The sequence below is a fragment of the Lipomyces japonicus genome (genome assembly GCF_038497905.1).
Source record: "Lipomyces japonicus strain CBS 7319 unplaced genomic scaffold V1514scaffold_22, whole genome shotgun sequence".
NCBI classification, from domain to species: Eukaryota; Fungi; Ascomycota; class Lipomycetes; order Lipomycetales; family Lipomycetaceae; genus Lipomyces; species Lipomyces japonicus.
The window spans coordinates 48,964-68,844 of record NW_027117834.1 but is presented as its reverse complement, the minus strand read 5'-3'; the positions used below and the strand labels follow the sequence as shown (position 1 = coordinate 68,844).

At 40.8% G+C, this 19,881-nt stretch overlaps 7 protein-coding genes and 1 pseudogene across 8 annotated transcripts; 4 read left to right on the top strand and 4 right to left on the bottom strand.

Moving 5' to 3' along the window:
• Positions 1-893: 893 nt before the first annotated feature.
• Positions 894-2,278, bottom strand: V1514DRAFT_83711 (uncharacterized protein). Its single transcript, XM_066930150.1, has 2 exons — positions 2,242-2,278; positions 894-2,092 (listed from the first exon to the last, which is right to left on the bottom strand). Exon 2 carries the CDS (start codon positions 1,947-1,949, stop codon positions 993-995), a length of 957 nt encoding a protein of 318 aa, XP_066783041.1. The 5' UTR covers positions 1,950-2,092; positions 2,242-2,278; the 3' UTR covers positions 894-992.
• Positions 2,206-4,022, bottom strand: V1514DRAFT_331769 (uncharacterized protein). The gene has a single exon (XM_066927738.1). It carries the CDS (start codon positions 3,819-3,821, stop codon positions 2,460-2,462), a length of 1,362 nt encoding a protein of 453 aa, XP_066783040.1. The 5' UTR covers positions 3,822-4,022; the 3' UTR covers positions 2,206-2,459.
• Positions 4,023-5,719: 1,697 nt separating this feature from the next.
• On the top strand, positions 5,720-8,019 carry V1514DRAFT_83437 (uncharacterized protein). Its single transcript, XM_066930147.1, has 4 exons — positions 5,720-6,537; positions 6,586-6,687; positions 6,746-6,955; positions 7,014-8,019. The coding sequence occupies exons 1-4, from the start codon at positions 5,958-5,960 to the stop codon at positions 7,877-7,879; spliced, it is 1,758 nt and encodes a 585-aa protein (XP_066783039.1). The 5' UTR covers positions 5,720-5,957; the 3' UTR covers positions 7,880-8,019.
• Positions 8,020-9,126: 1,107 nt separating this feature from the next.
• V1514DRAFT_331760 (uncharacterized protein) lies at positions 9,127-10,671 on the top strand. The gene is made up of 2 exons (XM_066927737.1): positions 9,127-9,746; positions 9,809-10,671. Exons 1-2 carry the CDS (start codon positions 9,316-9,318, stop codon positions 10,278-10,280), a joined length of 903 nt encoding a protein of 300 aa, XP_066783038.1. The 5' UTR covers positions 9,127-9,315; the 3' UTR covers positions 10,281-10,671.
• Positions 10,513-11,621, top strand: V1514DRAFT_83552 (cyanate lyase C-terminal domain-containing protein). Its single transcript, XM_066930148.1, has 3 exons — positions 10,513-10,884; positions 11,004-11,202; positions 11,280-11,621. The coding sequence occupies exons 1-3, from the start codon at positions 10,745-10,747 to the stop codon at positions 11,475-11,477; spliced, it is 537 nt and encodes a 178-aa protein (XP_066783037.1). The 5' UTR covers positions 10,513-10,744; the 3' UTR covers positions 11,478-11,621.
• A 1,208-nt stretch (positions 11,622-12,829) lies between these two features.
• On the bottom strand, positions 12,830-12,998 carry V1514DRAFT_t57 (annotated as a pseudogene). Its single transcript has one exon. The product of its transcript is annotated as a tRNA-OTHER (tRNA).
• Positions 12,999-14,110: 1,112 nt separating this feature from the next.
• On the top strand, positions 14,111-17,183 carry V1514DRAFT_83348 (ATP-dependent DNA ligase). Its single transcript, XM_066930146.1, has 7 exons — positions 14,111-14,397; positions 14,458-14,859; positions 14,904-15,587; positions 15,639-15,724; positions 15,776-16,170; positions 16,231-16,461; positions 16,517-17,183. The coding sequence occupies exons 1-7, from the start codon at positions 14,366-14,368 to the stop codon at positions 17,042-17,044; spliced, it is 2,358 nt and encodes a 785-aa protein (XP_066783036.1). The 5' UTR covers positions 14,111-14,365; the 3' UTR covers positions 17,045-17,183.
• Positions 17,184-17,253: 70 nt separating this feature from the next.
• On the bottom strand, positions 17,254-19,760 carry V1514DRAFT_367992 (fungal-specific transcription factor domain-containing protein). The gene is made up of 2 exons (XM_066929891.1): positions 18,317-19,760; positions 17,254-18,268 (listed from the first exon to the last, which is right to left on the bottom strand). The coding sequence occupies exons 1-2, from the start codon at positions 19,577-19,579 to the stop codon at positions 17,468-17,470; spliced, it is 2,064 nt and encodes a 687-aa protein (XP_066783035.1). The 5' UTR covers positions 19,580-19,760; the 3' UTR covers positions 17,254-17,467.
• Positions 19,761-19,881: the final 121 nt, after the last annotated feature.

The following is a 19,881-nucleotide window of genomic DNA, read 5'->3' as shown; positions in this document are numbered from 1 at the left end:
AAGGTCATGAAACAAAACAATAAATTGACGTAAAACAAATAAAACGGAGATGCACCAAAAATTAAAATAAAAATATTATTTTGGACGATCGTGAGATAATTGATGACGAAATGAGTGCTTGTACGATGGGTATCCACAATTAATAGAAAAACAAGGAAAAAAAAATCCCTGCTCCGGCATGATGATGAATGGCACCACTCTGAGCCGATTTTTGAAAAAAAAAAAAAAAAAAGAAAAGACAACTACCCACATTTATGATCAAAATCCTCCTTGTGCATGCGATAGAGGTTGGCCTCGCTGGCAATGGTCTCGCACTCCTGCTTGAGTGCCTCCAGCAGCTCGTTAATGTGCTGGGTGGGACCGATCAAGCCCCGTTGGTATGACATGGCTGTGAAACGGCAAGTCGTTTAAAAGAAGAAAAAAAGCCAATGACGGGATGGATAGAGTGGATGCTATGATGGCAATCGTGGTGATGATGATGATGATGATGAAACGGTCTGCGGCGGAAGTGAGCGAGCAGGCCTTGCCGACCGGGATGAGGCCAAATGCCGGTTAAAGTCGAGGGCAAAAGGAAAGGAGCGGGGATGGTGCGTAGCAGATTGGATGCAGCACGAAGCAAGCAAGCAAGGATGGGAAAGTAATGTTAATGAAATTGTAGTACGACGTGCAAAAGACGAAAAGACGGGGGTGAGAGTGAATTTGAATTTGGCAACCGCCCAGCACCGGTTTGCCGGGTCCGTTCCATCAGACAACCGGGTCAGAATTGCTCGCAGGCACGGACCACCCGCCATTTAGTTGGTGACTAATGGCTTACGCAAGCGGCGCTCAATAGGCTGCAACGCCAATACGCTATGCTGTATGCCCGGCAAGAAGCAAGACCAAATCAATTGCTTCGTCATGCCGGCTGCCCGTCCAATGGAACACACATATGGCACCGGCCAGGCATGCTACATATCATCATCATCATCATCATCCTTCCTGCATTCATAATCCTAATCCTCGTCCATCGTGCCGTACAAAAATTTCCAATCCTCAACTTCCTCAACCGCGTGCCGTAGCTTATCGCGCATGGTGGCTACCGCATCTGATCCCAGCGCCAACCGAAGCGGCGGATTGCGGCAATGCGCCAATTCCCATAAGATCGCGCCGATCCGGTTCACGTTGGTTGGCCGCGTCGGGTTGAGCCATAATATCAACCGCCGGCCATACTCTGCCGGCGTGCCGCTGTAATCCGCAGTCATGGGCTTGATCACAAAATGTCGCCACGGCGGGCTGCGGCTGGCCTCGTCGCTGTCGAACGTGCCAGGGTAGACCAGCGTGGCCCGACAGCCTTGGCCCGCTACTTCGTACGCCAGTGATTCCACTAAACCTTCCACGGCCCATTTGGTCCCGCTGAACGGTCCCAGCCCCGGCGTACCCACCATGCCCGTCAATGAGCTCAGCACCACGTACCGGCCATTGCCCCGCAGTCGCAAGAACGGCACGGTTGTCTGTACAACGTGGAACAGGCCCATGACGTTGGTCTCAAATTGGGCCCGCACCTCATGCTCGTCCTGTTCTTCGCACGCGCCGACCACGCCCGCAGACGCGCACGCGACCACAACATCGATTCGGTTCCATCGTTGTAACGTTCGGTCCACGCTCTCCTTTACCATCTGCCGTGACCGCACGTCGCAACTTTGAATCTGCAATCGCTCCTGCCACCGTTCCGGCACCCGCACAACTGACTTCACATTACGCGAACACGCCATCACCATGTCGCCTTGGCTTAGTGCCATCCGGCAGATCTGCCGGCCAATCACTCCAGTGGCTCCAAACACAAGCCACACCTGATGCTTAACTGGGTTACTGTTCGATGGCGGCTCCGTCGCGGCTGGCCAATTTGCACTGATCCATTCCTGTTCTTGATTCCCCGGCGTCAAAGAAATCATATCTGGTCCCTCTGCCATGACGAAGTCTTTTTAGCGCATGTGAGTTATACTACATACGTACAATGCGATATAACATTTATTTTGTCTTTTGACCGCCGCATCCGAATGACATTTTTTTACTTTTACCCCTGGTCACGTTCGCTTATAAAATATCTGACTAACTGTTAGGATTATGCGCTTCCAAAGAAAAGATTAGCCTCGTTGGATAGACAACAAAGATAGCATTTTGTTTATAATAAATAATAAATATAAACAGATAAACAATTAAATAAACACTTATAACTTCACAACAACATGAATATCAACTTGCCTTTAAGAAAAGATTAGCCTCGCTGATAGACAACAAAGATAGCAAAGAAAAAAAAGGAAGGAAATAACCATGACATAACCTAAACCAGGTATAGTATCAACAGCAACTAATTTAACAAAGCACATTCACTGTACGTGATTTAACATAATATTATATATCTCAACTAAAAAAAAACCATACAACAATAACGCTCCATAACTCCAAATATAAAATTTCAATCAGCTATTCCCAGCACCCATATCCACCCCATCCAATGGCTTCGTAGTAATTACAGGTATCAGCCCATTTGTCAAAGACTCTACTGAGGTCACCGCCGCCGCCGCCTTCACACCTTTGCCTCGGCCCTTGATGCCCTTGTTCGAGTGTCGGTACAGCTCCGAAAAATATCCAAACAACTCCCGGTCCTCGTCCTTGATTTCGCCCACACTGCTGTTAGGCTCGCCAGTTAATTCCACCTGAAACTTGGCCGCCAGGATGCCCAACGCTTCAGCGTGAAATTTGTTCTGGTGCGATTTTAAATTGCCCAACTGCGTAAATGATTTTCCGCATGCCTCCAATTTGCATTCAAACGGTCGCTGGTCCTCATGAATCAACAAATGCGCTCGCACGTTGCCCCGCTGGGCAAACCGCTTGTTGCAAAACTCACACATGAACGGTTTCTCTCCTGTGTGGCTTCTCTTGTGCGTTCGCAGATTTCCCCGCTGAGAAAACCGTTTTTCGCATCCAGGGTAATCACACACGTACGGTCGTGAACCGGTATGACTTCGACAATGAATATCCAAATGCGTCTTTTGATTGAATACCTTCCCACAATCAGGCTCGCTGCATGGATACTTGGCATGCTTTGTTTGGCTGTTCCCAGTCGACCCGGTAGACCCACCAGGCAGGTATGAAAAATATGATGAATTGTTGCTAATACTTTGTTGATGTTGCTGTTGTGGATTTATCTGATGTTGTTGATATTGATATTGTTGTTGTTGTTGTTGTTGTTGCTGTTGTTGTTGTTGCTGCTGCTGCTGGCCATGCTGTTGATATGTTTGACTACTATTATTCTGTTGTTTATAATCTTCTTGTTTCTTCTTCGCTTTTGATTGAATAATTAACATCAAATGATCTACTTGTGTCGACCCAACCTTCTTGCCGATCCCATCATCGAAATTGGTCGGGCTTTGTCGTTTTGACCTACCATGTACCGGTTCGGGCTTTAATGTACCAGTATGAGTTGATGTCTGTATAGGATGCTGCAATATCGGCTGCTCGTTCGGCCTAACACTCTTCATAGATGAGTATATTTCCGCTTGCATCTTGCTTGGTTCCAACATTATTGGCACTGACGACGCGGTTGCTGATGATAGTGACGTAATGGACGACACCGATGACGACGACGAAACAGTCGATATCTGCGGCCGATGCAAATGATTCCCGTTCCCGTTGCTGTTGGTATTACTGATGCTGTTATTACGGCCGCCGCCGTTGCTACTATTACTGGTACTACTATTAGCGTAGTGATGCAAATCTGACGAAGGCAGGTGATCATCAAAATATTCGTGCATAGAACCATATCCCATCCTCATCTTCATAGGTGCCACAAATGAGCCCGAACTTGGTTGTTCGAACTTGGGTGTTGGCAGTGAGACTTGAGGAAATTGTTGCTGATGTTGCTGATGTTGCTGATGTTGTTGTTGCTGTTGTTGCTGATGTTGTTGCTGATGTTGTTGCTGATGTTGTTGCTGATGTTGTTGCTGATGTTGTTGCTGATGTTGTTGCTGATGTTGTTGCTGCTGGTGAAAAGTCTGAATCGACCCCGGCGCTATCGGTGGCCCATTTCCTGCAAGCATGTTGTACCCAAAAATATCAGGCCCCGCCGGCGACGGCAAGCTCATCGCCGTTTGAGCAAACGACAACGTAGGCAACACAGACTGTGCCGTCGATGTTGTTGCCGGTGCGGTCGCTGTAGTTGTCGACCACGGCAAATCATACACATCTAATCCTGGCACCGTTCCTGTTGGTGCCAGTGGTAGCCCCGTCCCGCCTTGCAATCGAGGAAGCATGGCCGAGCCTGTCGCGACGGCGCCGCCATGCTGATGGAAATCCATCATCTGACCAGTACCATATTGGGTCTGTGGATGTATCGGCATCACCATCGCCTGTTGTTGTTGTTGTTGTTGCTGAAACTGATGGTGTGGCGGCATCGACGGTCGCATTGGCTGCAATCCCATTCGTGAATCGATTGCAGCAGAGGCGGGCATCAATGGTACCAAAGAATTCAGCCCAGCTGCTATTGTCGTCACCATCGGCCCTGCTGCGTGATCCAAACCAGCTACTGGGTTTTGCATAAGACTTAAGCCACCCGTTGCTACTTATGCTGATGATAAACCGATTACACAGTGATGGTGGAATGAAAAAAAAATTAAAACAACTCCCGACAATCAAAAAAAATTTATCAAATGCACCCAGCAATACAAGTGATTAAAATAAAAAAAATTGGCTTCTGGCTAACACCGTCCGCCTAGCCGGATCAGTGGGACTTTTTTTTTTTTAGAATCTACGTAAAGCTGGGTTTATCGCGCAGCCAAATCCACCACGGAAGGGAAGACCGCAAGACGTTTTGGCCTCGATCAAGCAAAATCCAAAATTACATAACTATTTGTTTGTGCGCACGTTGTAACACAATCTGTGATCCACATTTGTGACTTCGTGATTAGATCCGATACATTCTAATCAACCCACAATCACACCGCATTGCATTGGTCGTCTTGATTCGTATTACAATAATAAAATTAAATCAAGACATATGATTAACGAATAGTTATTTGAAAATACAATAATACATTATTACATCTATAAACTCTTTTTTCGGTTTAAATGCAGACATAGCGGAAGTGGTTCTAAATTCAATTATTGAAAATGGAATTCGTGTTTTCCAGATACAACGAATTCGAAGCAGCCAAATTTGGTTTTTATGGCTATAGTATTTTTTGACACTGGGTTTGAATAGGGTGAGTCGCTGTAACTTAATGGAGCCATGTCATGTAGAATGTACGCGATTTATTGTAACGAGTTGAATATCTAAGGTTGGATTTTTTTAAAATTAATGGGGTGATTATATCGCAGTCCAGAGCTGATAATGAATGGCATTTCTATCATGTACTTTGTTCTCTGGTGATCAAATCATGTCACTGATAGTTCGTAGTCATTAAATTATGTCAGATGAGTTTGCCTAAATAGCTCTTTATTATATTGTGAGGTGAATATGTTGATATCGGACGTTAATATCATCAGAATAATTACAGCATGACTTTCAGGTTATTGAATAAATAACAGTTCCATGAAGGTTAAGTACAAGATTCAGATGATTGAGATCTGTCAGTATTCAAGGCAAAAGTAATTGCAGTTTATCTTGGAAAATCACCATTCACCATGCCGTTATTTTAAGTTATGTTGAACAGCTCAAGAACATATATTATACATAGGTATAGTAATCATTCGAAATAATGTGTAAGCAATTTGGCATTGTACAAAAACCCCTGAAATGACATGACATGACGTACATGCTTTCGCGGCATTGTTTATTTACGCGCATTCTTGTCGACTGTTATTGCCCGACATCAACCATTCTATAGTATCCAGACAAAATAACCTTTAAAAAAACGTGAAGCATTTTTTTTTCATGCTTATTTTATTTCTGATTTTATTTTATTTTTGAACAGATTCAAATGACGCCTAGAAAAGTGAGAGTGAAGCCTACTGAGGCCTGCGATGGTTTTGCAGACGTCCAGAAACATTACAACTTACGCTCATCGAAGCGCCTTAAGCGGAAGTTAATCGGGGAACTAAGTTATAGTACAAAAAGGCAAAAGATCGAGGGGTCGTTGTACAACGAGACATTTACTGCTTCTGAATCTGATGCACTCGGGTCTGAGAATGCTTTTGCCGCTGCTTTGTTTTTTAATCGTGAAGATTGCTCTACTTTAGCCTCACATAAGAAAAGGGATTTAAAGCTTGGATCTATTGCATTAGCATCTCAAATATCTGTGGCTAATGATCTATATCTTCCAAATGGCCTAGGCTCATCGCGCAGTGCGAAAGTGGCTGATAAATCTGAAATTGAAGTCTTATCGTCGACCATTCAGACTTTTACTGAGGTTGGGAAATTGGAGACTGGGTCTAATGAACATGCGCTTGCAAACCCGATTGAATTATCAGAAGAAATTACAAGACTTTTCAGGCGGCCTTTGTTTACAATCAAACACAACTTGACCAGAAATAGCCGCACTGCTGTGTCGTCTCTAAAGAGTGCGTGCACAATAATTTTTGCTAATATAAATGCTAATAATCTTGTAGGATTTGCGGAGGATGAGCTTGAGCCGGCGAAAGATAAAAAGGTTCTGCGATTAGCTGTTGGAAGTAATGCAAAGCGTGACCAAGTTGCTGTTGCTAGTTGCGGTATGTAAAAAAAAAAATTTTTACAATTGTTTTGAATATTTGTTAACATTATCAGAAGATCTCAAACGCTTTGGCCAACAATTGAACACATCAATTTCTACTGTTCCAGAGGTGTCGTCTTCCATAAAGAATCAAACAATAAAACATGCATTGCGACCACAAATACCTGATCCAGATTTAACTGGACCTGAAGTTGCCAGTGGTTGTGAGAAAAATGGATTTGAGGAGCACGGTGTCGAGACAGCGGCGACGTTTAGCGGAGGCATTGGTATGATACTATGTATATGGTATGAATCGGATTGTACTAATCTCTGGCTTTGTAATAGACGAGGTCAAGAAATTGTTGCGCAAAGCCAAAGTGCCGATCATGACCCCAGAAGTGTCGCTGCAGTCGCCAGAATTTGTGCATCAATGGTTTGATATACAGTGGGACACGATGCGTTTGCCTAACAACTGGCAGGTCAATCATCTCTTCGGTGGTCAGTCCATTGGATCTCTCCGCATGCAGGGCTACTGTACTCCAGACGTGACTGTTGAGAGCGAGGAGTTGCGCAAGGCAGAGTTGTTTGGCAACCACTGTGAAGCTTATATTCAGGGTCTGATCTCGTCATCTAATGGGACTTCTGCTAAAGATGAAACTTTAAACGAGGCGGAATTGTATGCAAAGTGCAAATCTATGGGTATGACCGACGAGAAGATGCTTAGGACGCAGAAACAACTGGAGTTTATGGCAATGGAACGATTGGCTCATATGAACCTTCCTGAGGAGTATTCAGTACGTTTGAATTATCTTATGCAGTTTCTGCCGGATGGCGACGAGACCACAGCTAAACTTGAACTGGTGCCTAGACCAGACACGGGGTATATCCGGCATCTTTTTGTCAGGCTGATGTTGAACTATTACAGAGGAGTAGCTCAGCAAGAGTTTATCAAAGCTGGCGGACTCTGCGTTTGTCTTGACAACGAGCCCTACCGGATTTTCCGATTTCGACAAAGAGCTGAATCAGAATTATACTTCCATTCGTGGTTGTCAAGGCATCGTGTGGCATATGGCATCGGTGACGAACCTTTAACGCTGGATGCGCAACTTCGATTGGCAATGATAATAAGCTGGCCATGGATTTTTTTACTTGGCATTTTTGTCATATGTAATTTTTTACACAAGTTCTGTATATCATATTTGACGGCATAATACTTCTAACCGTCTTATGCTGTGTTTCTGCATCTATATCATTTTTATGCGATATCTGATTCTGTTATGATATACCCAATATTGCGTTTTTATTGACGAAACATTGTATTGCTGAGCACGCAGTATCGTCTCAAGTTCGTGCTATTGACAGACCTACTAGAAGGATCTAATGACATAATATTAGTACGTCTAGGAAGCTGAAATTGGATTACAATTATTAACAATAAGCTTTAGGTATTGGTCGATTCGACATCGATCAACTAGTCTGATAAAGATTCGAATGTTTGTTGGCAATACCCGAATTTCCCCCCCGGAGACTATACTGCGTGTCAGCGATTTGTTTTTTTCTTTCCCCAAGTACACAGAACAAGCAACATTGCTTGGAGAGCGTTATAAACTTTTATTTGAGGATTATCGTTTAACATGTATTTTATAGCAGTTTACGCAACAGAAGAAGTGCAAGTGTTTATGATCAACAGCAAACCATATTTTTTTAGCATGTATTTGATAGCGTACTGTTGAGGAGCGTAATAAATAGCTAAAGGATTATAAATTAATTTAATTTATATTAACATATATATACGGCCACGACACCGACTTAATTTTCATTTTCGTCAATTCACAAAAAATGTATAAAATACTGTATATAAAATGATTCATGCCATGATTTGTTAATAGGCATCTTCCCCCATAAAAATTTATGGCTCTCTGTCTTCATACGAATTTTAGGCGTACTGTCCTTTTCTCCTTAGTGCTTGTACAATAGTCAATGAATATAATATGTATAATATTTTACACTTCTTAAACCCTATTCCTCTATATCTAGTAACGCGGCGTTGCCGACAGCTATCACACCAGCCAATCATACGCACCTCATTTCTGTCTTGCGTTTCCCCGGAGCTAGTCTTTAACAAGTATAGCGTCCCGGCGATTCAACAGCAAAAAGGCGCATCAAAAGCTAAACCTGCATGGGCATTTCGTACACGGACGATAAAAATCGCCCGCGTGGTGCACAATAGAATTGTATAAGATAAATATGACTAGTTACACGTCACCTAGAGAATCGGATTAGAATACTACACCGTTTCCAAAAATTTATTGAAGGCCGATTCTGACGGCCCTGTGTGTAATTAATTGTGCCTGGTCTATATTGCAAGCCCTTCAACGACGCGTAGAAGTTGCTGCCTGTGTGCGAACAAGAACATCGCGATAGTACTAATCAACCCTCTTCCATCGTTTATATATAGTTTAATTATATTCTTGGTGTATCCAACGCGTTCGTGAGCAATTCGCGTATTCAATTGTCCAACCACTACCCCTCCACCCAACAAAAAAAATAAAAAGTAAGAAATTAAAAAATAGTTTCGCTTCTGGCTCTCGAGTTTGAGCAACATTAGTCAATTATTATATGCATACTTAGTTTCACAGAAAAAAGTATGAGGTTTCCTGCTACTGCTTGTGTGCTTCTATGTACTGCTATGATTTTTGACCGCACCTCGGCAGGGAATTCATTATCACCATCACTGGACCCTCTCGGGGGACAACCGCTTTTAATTGACGAAGACAGGAACTTGGCATGGAATTCGACCTTGTTGCTCAAGAGCTCGGAAATTTTTTTTATGGCAAGGCCAAGCAGGACTAGCTTTGGCGACGGGGTCAGCTCAGACGCGGTTGCCTATTCCGTACCTGAACAGACAACCAATCTGCAATCCACAACCGTGGTTGAAATTGATGTCATAGGTAAAGGCGCCCGGGACAGTACATTACCCGACGGTGCCGCTATGGCTCCATATGCAGGCAAGGCCTTCACCGTACTTGACAGCCGACCTCGGCCAACCCTGATGAGCAACAACGCGTCTGAACCACGGTTCGTACTTTGAGTCCCCACGATCTATTTTTCCTTATGAGACATGCTAACTTATGTTTAAGAATCCACAAAGAGTTGCATGCTTCCACGCAAGCACCTCACTCCGGTAGCAACATCCGGACTAGATGGATAATGTCATTGCCGGCTTCCCCAGCTGACCGCGACATTTATGACGACGACAATGTGATCATGGTGAAGAATGAATTTTTTATTGAAAACATATATAGTGCACTCGTGGCCATTGCCACCTCAGCCGAGGTCCTGTTCAAGGTAACGCCGAGTTACGAAGGCACGTTTGCTGACAGCGCGAGCGTTTTCATGGCAAAAGCAGTGGCGTGCGTCAATAATTTGTCGTTCGTCACGACCTCCTTCGATGAAGGCAACAGTATTATGGCCAGTTCCATATTAAGATCTACAATTTTGAATACCAGTTCGGTTTTTTCGTCATTGCACATATTACTATCTACAGTGATGGCAACGTGCCCGGCCGGCGTCATGCTTCTCGCGATGACGGCCTTCATGTGTTTTCTCTAATTAAAACTCACCCGTGGCGGCAAGCCAAGTGTGAGAATTTTTGTATTATAAATGGTGGTGGTGGTGGTGGTGTTTTTTTTTTTTCATTCTTTTTTGAATTTGGTGTTCATGCGATAGAGTTTGCATTTTTTAATTTCTCGACGACTTAATTACGTATGTATTATTTGAGACGGTTTTAATTTTTAATAGTAATGATCAAAATGACGTTGAAGAGATTTTGTTAATATTGAAAGTCAATAAATAACATTACCTGTGTTTTTTTAGTTATCATTTGGGTGGGCAAAATTAGAGCTTAAATCTCTTTATCAGGGCCGGCGGCCGATAATGAGTCGTAATCAGAATTAATATTTTGGTATAGTTGCCCCAGTTCAATGTTATATAATTTCCCGGTCACAAAAACCAAATAAATCATTATTGTGCTCGAATTTTCATTTTCGGTAGCTCAAAGCTTTGTACAATGGCAGATGTATGTGTTGCAACTTGAATTGACTTCTATTGTGTTCTTGCTGACGTCAAATAATCTCGGTTTCAAGCTCGCGTTCATCTCCACCTTACCAGCTGCTCACCAGGCTCTTTTCAAGGCCAAAATTGAAAAGGGGTTAAGGTAAAATAAATTTTGCACTTCATCTTACTTGAACCGCGTAATATTTGTGAAGAGCAAAAAAAAAGAAAAGAAAAAAATTAAAATTTGAGGAATAAGGAATCATCTAACACTTGCACCAGCTTTGCCGATCTCGCTGCCAAGGTCGGACGCTCAGAGACATGGCTCGCGGCTGCGTTCTACGGCAACATGCCGTTTGCTGAAGAGGACATCACGGCATTGTCTAAAGTTCTTGAGATTGACTCCGCGGTTCTGCTCTCGGTTTCGCCCGAGGTCAACTTTCAGCCTGACCGTTCTCGCAATGTTGAGATGCCTCCTAAGGTATAATATATAATTAACCGTCCTGCTTGGTTGACATTGTATAAGAAATAAAAATAGCTAACTTTTTGGTTTTAAAGGATCCCACGATATACCGTCTGTATGAAATTGTTCTCGTCTACGGATATGCTTTCAAATCTATTATTGCTGAGAAATTTGGTGACGGCATCATGTCTGCCATTTGCTTCACGTCCAAGATTGAGAAAGAGGTTGACAACGACGGAACCTGGGTTAAGATCACCCTTCGCGGAAAATTTCTTCCTTACATAAAGTACTAAAAAAACCATCAAAAATTGCATTTAAATTTCAATTATTTACAATAGTTATAAATATTTGTTGTTATCAAATGAGTAATATGTTCTCTTCTTTTTGGTTCCTTTAATGTTTCCCAATACCTTCTCACAGAACAAGCTGACTTCGGTCAACCGGAAACCCTCTGTATGGCCCAGCATTGATTGGGCCATATCTACCAAGATTTTCTCCAAAACTTACCCAGTCAAGCCCTTATAGGCACACAATCGCATTGTCATGGACGCCCAACCCTGCTCCGAATTTCGATAATATTCTCATCTCGCGTATTCGTGAATTCCCGGCGGAATTGGAACTCTTCCTATAGTCCCACTTCCCAATCTGCCACCATTCACACAAAACGATCTGCTCGCACGCCCGGGCCGGCTCGCATGTAGATCCCCACCGAAACATCCATTTCGCGATTTCAATCCTGACTTGGGCCAGATAGAACCGTATCCCCGCATATTTCTTCTAGCGATAACATCTAAGCCAGCCTCTTCGGCTAAATTTAACAGAAATTTAACATCTTTGTTGGAGTACATCCTCGGGGATGCTGGACAACTTCGTCTTAATATTATCAATAAACGGAGATTTTATCATTTGAATTTCTATTTCCGTTGTCAGGTTTCTAAGTTATTCATGGGTTCTTGTTTTATTTCAGTTTCAATTTATCTTGTCACTATTAGTGATGCATTTGGGACACTCAATTATTTTGGGAAAAAACTCCCCCCTCTAGTTTTTGTAGTTTAGTGAGAACGTTTACTCGTCTGAGTCCGTTCAGCACGGTCACTTGAATAAGTAGACTAATAACTAACTCGACATTACTTAGACGCTCAGTGTTGAGTGGGAAGTTGATTTTGTTCAACTCTACCATAAGGGTAGAAAACCAGCTGATGAATGTTAATCGCGCGCGCCGGTAGAAATAGAAATTGGCAGGGTTGTGCATACATTAGCGGGACACGTTGTTATTGCCCGCACATTGAAATTATCGAATATTGTCACACCCTGCCCTGACGTCTTTTGCTTTCTTTGGCTTCGTGTTCTTGATTACTTAACCCACGGAGGTCGACACTTTTGTTGATCGCGAACTTCCATCACTAAATTTAGGTGAGACTTGGTGCACCTAATTTATTTATTAAGCTTTCAGCTAAATTTGTTCGTCAACATTTTTGATTATAACAAAAAATTATCTGTGGTGCGTTCGTCGATCAATCCATATATTTTAACATAAGGCATGCAAAAATTACATACTGCTCATCATGTCATAATTCTGAAAAAAAAAAAAATTAAAAGTAGTTGTTTACCCATTGAATTATTTAGTAAAATATATAAAAAAATATGCTCTAGGAGGGGATTGAACCCACGACCGTCGCGTTTCTCACACGACCGTGACATCAGCACAGATGTGATATTACAGCTATAAGCACTAATAAACATTAATAACAAACTCTAAATACAAATTAAGAAGGTAATACTAACCGATGCGCTAACCTCTGCGCCACTAGAGCGACTTACAATTTAGCAAATTTACTTTTTTATAAACCTGTTGTTAAAACTCACGTGATTCTAATCGTCTGTATCGGATATTTTGCTTCTCTCTTCATCTTTCTGTTATATTCTCTGTTTCTTCGCTCCGTTACACCATTCTTGGTTTACTTTCGTTTGTCTCAATTTGTTCTTCATTTCCTCCTACACTAAGTAGTCAATACAACATAGGGCATTATGTGTCCCTTTTTAAGATTAAAAAAAAAAATTTAGTTTATTACTTTATTAGCTTGCTTTTTAGTGTTTCTTCATGGTTTTCTGTTTTGTGTTTTTCAATTTTCTTGTTCCTCTCTCTTTGGATTGATTTCAATCGATCAACCTTTCACTTATTTATTCATTCATCTCATTATACACTTTACTTAGTTAGTAGCTAATACATTTGAGGGCTTAGTTGTCCTTTTTTAAGATAAGAAAAATTTACATATTCCTGTTGTACGGTTTTCTTTAGCGCGACAGTCTTAAAATGTTCATCATATTTTAGATAGAGAATATAGTTCGGGGTCTGTAAGCCCTTTATTAAGATAAAAAAAAAAATTGATAAAAAAACGTGATTTTTTGTTTATTTATTGCTTACTGAAGTTTGTACTGAAAAGGTACTATTTGTTTATTTGTTTTAAAATGTTTTACAAGTTGCTGTTTTTTTACAGTATTTTGTAAAGTATATATATAGACCTGGCGTTGGCGTATGTGCCTACATCGAGCCCTGGGCTTCGTCAATAAAAAATAATCAATCAATCAATTAGTATACTTGCAAAAGTATTTTCCTGGATCATTGTTTTTTTTTAGATAAATATAATCTATAAAGTTTTTAATGAAAAAAAAATTTTCTATTGTCGTTTGGTTGTTCATATCTCTGTAAATTCATATTTATTTTTGGTTTTGGTTTTTTTTCTTATTGTTTGGCTTTTTATGCTACTTCTGAGTGTTTATCTCAAAGATTTTGAGCATTTGCGAGGATTTGTCTCACTTCACTTTGTCTCTTACATATTATGAATGGATAATACATTCCAGAGGCACTCTGTGTCCTTTTTTTAAGATAAAAAAAATAATTATTCTCACACCCTTACTTTTGTCAGCCGCCCATTACGCGCTGTAAGACAAAAACTCAATTGGCTCAACGCGTCGTATACAAAGACCGTTCAATCCATTTCGACGCGCACAACGATTACACAAACATTCAGCTGATAATACATCCATATTTCTGAATGCAGAGTGTTTTATTTTTTTTTCAAAAAGTAATAATCACTTGTGCACAATTTTGTCTCTTTTGAAGTTTCTCGCGAGGACTTCGTTATCTCCTCGATTCTATCCGCTCATTAAAGGACATTTCATGTCTGCTCCAAATACGCAACAAACGCTAACGTAAGATCGTCGCATTTTCCGTGTGTTTAGTGTTCATTATCTTGCTAATGTTAACAAAAGACGATTTTTTAATCGTCCGCCTGGATCAAAGCCAATTAAAAGACAAGCCACGCTGGCATCAGCGGCGAAACGAGCTGCTTCAAAAGACGCCAAAGCTGATTCCCAGAACAAGGAAGATGTTTCAGTGTTTGAATCAGATGTTGCATTAAATGATCGAATTTGCTTGCCGGATAACAAAGACAGCTCTTTGGTAACGTCTGCGCCAGACTCAACGCAATCTGACAAGAAGCGCAAGCGCGAAGAAACCGTGAAGAACGAAAATTCTTATTCGAAAGAAATGGCTATTTCTATTGCTGGTTCAGCGAATAATACGTCTGATACGTCTGATAGTATTATATTGAATAATAATAATAATAATAATAATGACGATGCTCTTAGCGAGGAAGAGCTAGTTGAAGAACTGTAAGTTTATTTTACTTATGAAAACTTTTTACTAAATGGTTTAGTCCACTTACAAAGAAACTTTTAAACCAAGGACCACTTTGGTCCAAAGGTACTCCAGTGCCATATTCTGCCATATGTGCCACATTTGAGAAGATTGAAGCTACTACGAAGCGATTGGAGATTATTTCATATTGCTCCGCTTTTTTTCAGCAAGTGCTAGCTCTAACTCCGAACTCATTGCTACAGGTAATTTATTTGTTTATCAATAAGTTATGCCCTGACTATGAGGGCTTGGAAATTGGTCTTGGAGAGTCAATATTGATGAAAGCCATTGGTGAATGCACAGGAAGATCTCTTGCTCAGATTAAAAATGATTATCAGAGGGTGGGTGATCTTGGCACTATAGCGAGAGATTCACGTACAAAGCAACCGACAATGTTTAAACCAAAGCCGTTGACAGCGGAGGAAGTATACAAGAATTTAAAAGAAATTGCGTTAATAACAGGAACGCAAAGCCAGTCAAAAAAGATTGGCATTATAAACAAGCTTCTTTCTGCGTGCAAGGAGAGCGAAGCCAAATATCTTGTTCGAAGTTTAGAAGGAAAACTGCGGATACACCTTGCAGAAAAGACAGTTCTTACGTCACTTGCACAAGCGGTGGTATCTTGGGAGGCGAGAAAGAAGGGAAAGGATGCTAAAGCCCAAGATATTATCAAAGGCGAAGAAATCTTGAAAGCAGTTTACAGGTACGTACAACTCTTGTCTTTTAATGGTTCAGATTTTGACCTTGGATATAGTGAAATGCCAACTTATGAATTAATCCTTCCAAGCATAATTAATTACGGCATATTTAATTTGAGGGATCATTGTACACTTACTCCAGGTATTTTGTGAAAATTTTTGGCTTTAATGCAATATATCCTGATTACGATAGGTGTCCCGCTCAAACCGATGTTAGCAAAGCCCACAAAATCAATATCAGAAGTTCTAGATCGATTTCAGGATCAAAAGTTTACATGCGAGTACAAATATGACGGTGAACGAGCACAAATTCATTATGTTAAGAATAAGAAATCTTGCGTTTATTCTCGAAATTCTGAAGATATGTCAGAAAAGTATCCTGATGTCGTATCTTCAATTTTGCGATTTGTTCAACCAACTACAGTCAGTTTTGTTATCGATTGTGAAGCAGTGGCATGGGATAAAGATACAAACCGAATACTTCCTTTTCAAGTTTTGTCAACTCGAAAGAGGAAAGATGTTCAGGAGTCTGATATTAAAGTTCGGGTGTGCATTTTTGCGTTTGATATTCTTTACCTGAACGGAGTTGTAAGTTGCTAAAACGTAAGACATGCATTGTGATAGCTGACCAATAATTTGGCAATTTAGAGCTTACTTCAAAAGTCATTGTATGAGAGAAGGGAAATGTTGAGAGAAGCATTCTTAAGAGTTGAGAATGAATTTGCTTTTGCGCAGTATATGGACAGCAATGACATTGATGATATTCAAGGCTTTCTTGACCAGAGTGTCAAAGATGGGTGCGAAGGGTTGATGATAAAGATGCTAAGTGGTGAGGAAAGTGGGTATGAACCTAGCAAGCGAAGTCGAAATTGGCTAAAGGTAAGTTGTCATTGAAATTTTGTTTCTGGATTATTTTTTTTCTAACTTTTTTTAGCTCAAAAAGGACTACCTGACAGGCGTCGGAGATTCATTGGATCTTGTCGTCGTTGGTGCCTATTATGGCCGGGGAAAGAGAACAAATGTATACGGCGCGTTTCTGCTTGCCTGTTATAACCCAGATAATCAAGAGTATGAAACAATCTGTAAAATTGGCACTGGGTTTTCAGAAGACATGCTTGAGAAACTTTATCAAGATCTTTCAGCCAAAGCCACCGATCAGCCGCGTTCGTATTATTCGTATACACGGTCAAATTCAAATGCGCCGGACGTGTGGTTTGAACCTACAATGGTATGGGAAGTTCTGGCAGCAGATCTATCGCTGTCCCCAATTTATCGAGCCGCTATCGCAGAGATGGGTCGCGGAAAAGGCATTTCCTTAAGATTTCCAAGATTTATTCGAATAAGAGACGATAAAGGACCTGAACAAGCTACCACATCTGAACAAGTTTCTGAATTTTACAATGCTCAAGCACTGGCAGGGGATGGTAATAATGAAGCAGGAATAGATGATTATGAATATTAATACTGTACACTTTAGTTACCGAAAGCGTGTCATAATATACTTGAAACGTACAAAAACATATATAGTTACCTTATAACCAGTAATAACTTTATATAATACGCATTATTTTTCACAGTTAATATTTATATGACTACAAATAGTCCAAAATATAGATTGTAGAGGCTGATTTTTATCGAAAATAAACTAGCTACAAAGTTAATCGTGTTGAATGATGGTCGAACTTGCAATTTTATTACCTACAAGCTGCAGTAGAATTCAAGACGCAACTTGCAATTGTATAGTTTAGAATAAACAAATTATTAAAAGAAAAAACTTATAATACAAAAAACCGCCCAATGTGTCAAATCATAAATTCAAAAAAGGTATTGCGTAAAATTTACCATAATTGATATAAAAAGAAAATAGCGAAGGCATGTCTGTCTTCTATAGTGCCAGAAAGTCCAAGTTATCCCAATCGCTTCCCGACAATACTTCTTCCCATGATTTTCCAACGGTCCACACTTGCTGCAAGATACTTTTGACTTGTTTCCAACTTCCACAACACGTTTTTCTATAATTTATATCAATTCTATGGCCTAATTCTGCTCGCTGGTCACTGTTTCTTAGTTCGACACCAACGACAAAAACGGGCCAAACCATGTGTCTATCTGGTCCACTACCAGGTGAAAGAAGTGCATACAGCTTCCGGAATTCTTCGACAGATTTCATAATCTTGCGACAAGATGGGTCCATTCCTGTCGATCGCAACAAATTAATTGTAGCCGCCTGCGCCCAACATTGAGTTCCAATAATGTGTTGAACGTAATCGAACGACTCTCTTCCATCCCATTTCTTTAAGTTAGAATAGCTACGAATGCGATTCTCAATTTCATACGCTCTATTTTGAATATAAGAAAAAGACACCTTCTCTGGGTTGTATTTTATATCATGCTTTAATTGACATATGTCGGAGATTGCTAGGATTATCTCATCGGGACAGCCCATAATCATCTCCATGCCTTGATCATCTGAAGTCAACGGAAAAAAATATGGACCGCTTAAATGCGGTGCTCGTGCGTCCTTTGAGCAAGCAGCCGTGAGAATATCATACCAAGCGAATATACGAAACAAAAACATTCCGTTGGCAGTTGCTAAAATATCAGCTGCCAATTCGCGATTCTCAAGAATTGATGCATATGCTGTTAAGTGAGATCTTAAAGTTGATGATTTGGCATTATCCAACACCTTTATCACATCTTAGCAGTAGAAAAATATAGAATGGTTTTCACATACCTCATATTTTAATAATATATAAATAACAGTCAGCACCGCAATGCTCGTACTTCTACCTACTTTAAGCTGAGTTTTTATACCGTCCACGTAATTCTGGTTTGAGCTCTCTGAAAAATGAAATTGAGTGCTCTGAACAGACTCGTCCAAACTCATTTTCTCATTATACGATATTGATTTCGCAACGGAGACCGCGTTTAAAGCGTCGCCAAGATAAGATAAAGTTTTTAAATGATACTCTAATCCAGCTGCATATAACGATTCGCTCTTCTTAATCTTTGCCAAATGAAGACTTGAAAGACAAAGAAATGAAGATAGCGCCATATCATGCGTGCAGTAGGTTATAGCCAATCCAGCAAGAGGAGAATTAGCCAAGTTGTCCAGTAGCGGCATGAGATCAGCAAAAAAATATTGTAGTAGCATTTGTTCATCCGGATGAACGCTCCAAAACATGCGTAGGTCAGGGGCAGGACTGGGTAGTGGGTGAACATTATGCTCCGCTAAGCCTTTTGGTAAGGATTCGTCATCCTTATCGTCTTCAAGCATCTTTTTCAATGTAAATGCATTGTCAAGAGTAGATAATAATTTTTCATCCCTTTCTTCCTTAACTATATGTTGGCTTGTAAAGCCGAAGAATTCCGAATCAGAATTTTCGATGTGAACGACTGGTAATATTTTAGTTGGAACGGCATCCGACCCAGATGGTTTTGGCTTTATAATTTCGTCAGAAACAAAGCGTTTTTTGCGAAGACGTTTAGATCCATTATAATTCTCATGTGTCACAAATTTCAACTCTTTTTGTGCTGTCGGAGTCGTAGACAACGGTACAGATGGTTCTGACGAAGAACAACTTCTGGCAGCCAAAGACTCTTTCAAGCGAGGACGCCTTCTAAATCCTACCACAGGCCTGCCCTTCAGATCAAACTGTATGTCACTACCCCCATATCGGCTATCATCGACGTCGAAAGACAAGCGAATATCATAACCTTCGCATTCACGATTGTTTTTCACACAGTTCATACAAAATGGTTTTGCTTCATCACATTTTCTTCTGCGTGCCTTACACGTCCAGCAACCGCTCCGAACTCGAACGATTTTTTGAGCAGTTGGCTGGATTTTTGTTGTATCAGCAGAGATAGAAGAATCGAAATTATATGCCGATACCTGAGTCTGAATTAACTGCTGAGCGCCATGCTCCCCGACAACAGACAGTGCCAGCGATGAAGAAGTTGTTCTTGTTGTTGTTGCTGCTTTATCACTTAACATATTGGGTACCTGATTAAGACAAGTAATAGTTTTATGGTTATAATGAAATCGCCGGCTATGTAGTAGAAACCGAAACAAGCATGGCAAAAGATGTATTTAAAGATAAACTTGTTCGATAAAAACACCTAAAATTATACAATGTCATAGAGAACAGATCATTATTTTTAAAATAAGACGATACAAATACATCAGCAAAAATTCACAATTAAGGGATTGATTTTGTTTCCGTACCATATAGATAGTGGCTTCTGCATAAATCTTAAAACAATATGTTATTTACGGATTAATATTTGTAGCACTTT

Bases quoted from the DNA above. Each gene is read 5' to 3' on its own strand.
- V1514DRAFT_367992 (XM_066929891.1), bottom strand. From the start codon at position 19,579: ATGTTAAGTGATAAAGCAGCAACAACAACAAGAACAACTTCTTCATCG. The intron at 18,269-18,316 runs GTATGTGAAAAC...GATGTGATAAAG, and splicing joins ATATATTATTAAAATATGAG to GTGTTGGATAATGCCAAATC.
- V1514DRAFT_83711 (XM_066930150.1), bottom strand. From the start codon at position 1,949: ATGGCAGAGGGACCAGATATGATTTCTTTGACGCCGGGGAATCAAGAA.
- V1514DRAFT_83552 (XM_066930148.1), top strand. From the start codon at position 10,745: ATGTATGTGTTGCAACTTGAATTGACTTCTATTGTGTTCTTGCTGACG. The intron at 10,885-11,003 runs GTAAAATAAATT...CACTTGCACCAG, and splicing joins AAAATTGAAAAGGGGTTAAG to CTTTGCCGATCTCGCTGCCA. The intron at 11,203-11,279 runs GTATAATATATA...TTGGTTTTAAAG, and splicing joins ATGTTGAGATGCCTCCTAAG to GATCCCACGATATACCGTCT.
- V1514DRAFT_83348 (XM_066930146.1), top strand. From the start codon at position 14,366: ATGTCTGCTCCAAATACGCAACAAACGCTAAC. The intron at 14,860-14,903 runs GTAAGTTTATTT...TAAATGGTTTAG, and splicing joins GAAGAGCTAGTTGAAGAACT to TCCACTTACAAAGAAACTTT. The intron at 16,171-16,230 runs GTAAGTTGCTAA...TTGGCAATTTAG, and splicing joins TTCTTTACCTGAACGGAGTT to AGCTTACTTCAAAAGTCATT.
- V1514DRAFT_331760 (XM_066927737.1), top strand. From the start codon at position 9,316: ATGAGGTTTCCTGCTACTGCTTGTGTGCTTCTATGTACTGCTATGATT. The intron at 9,747-9,808 runs GTTCGTACTTTG...CTTATGTTTAAG, and splicing joins AACAACGCGTCTGAACCACG to AATCCACAAAGAGTTGCATG.
- V1514DRAFT_83437 (XM_066930147.1), top strand. From the start codon at position 5,958: ATGACGCCTAGAAAAGTGAGAGTGAAGCCTACTGAGGCCTGCGATGGT. The intron at 6,688-6,745 runs GTATGTAAAAAA...CATTATCAGAAG, and splicing joins AGTTGCTGTTGCTAGTTGCG to ATCTCAAACGCTTTGGCCAA. The intron at 6,956-7,013 runs GTATGATACTAT...GCTTTGTAATAG, and splicing joins GACGTTTAGCGGAGGCATTG to ACGAGGTCAAGAAATTGTTG.
- V1514DRAFT_331769 (XM_066927738.1), bottom strand. From the start codon at position 3,821: ATGAAGATGAGGATGGGATATGGTTCTATGCACGAATATTTTGATGAT.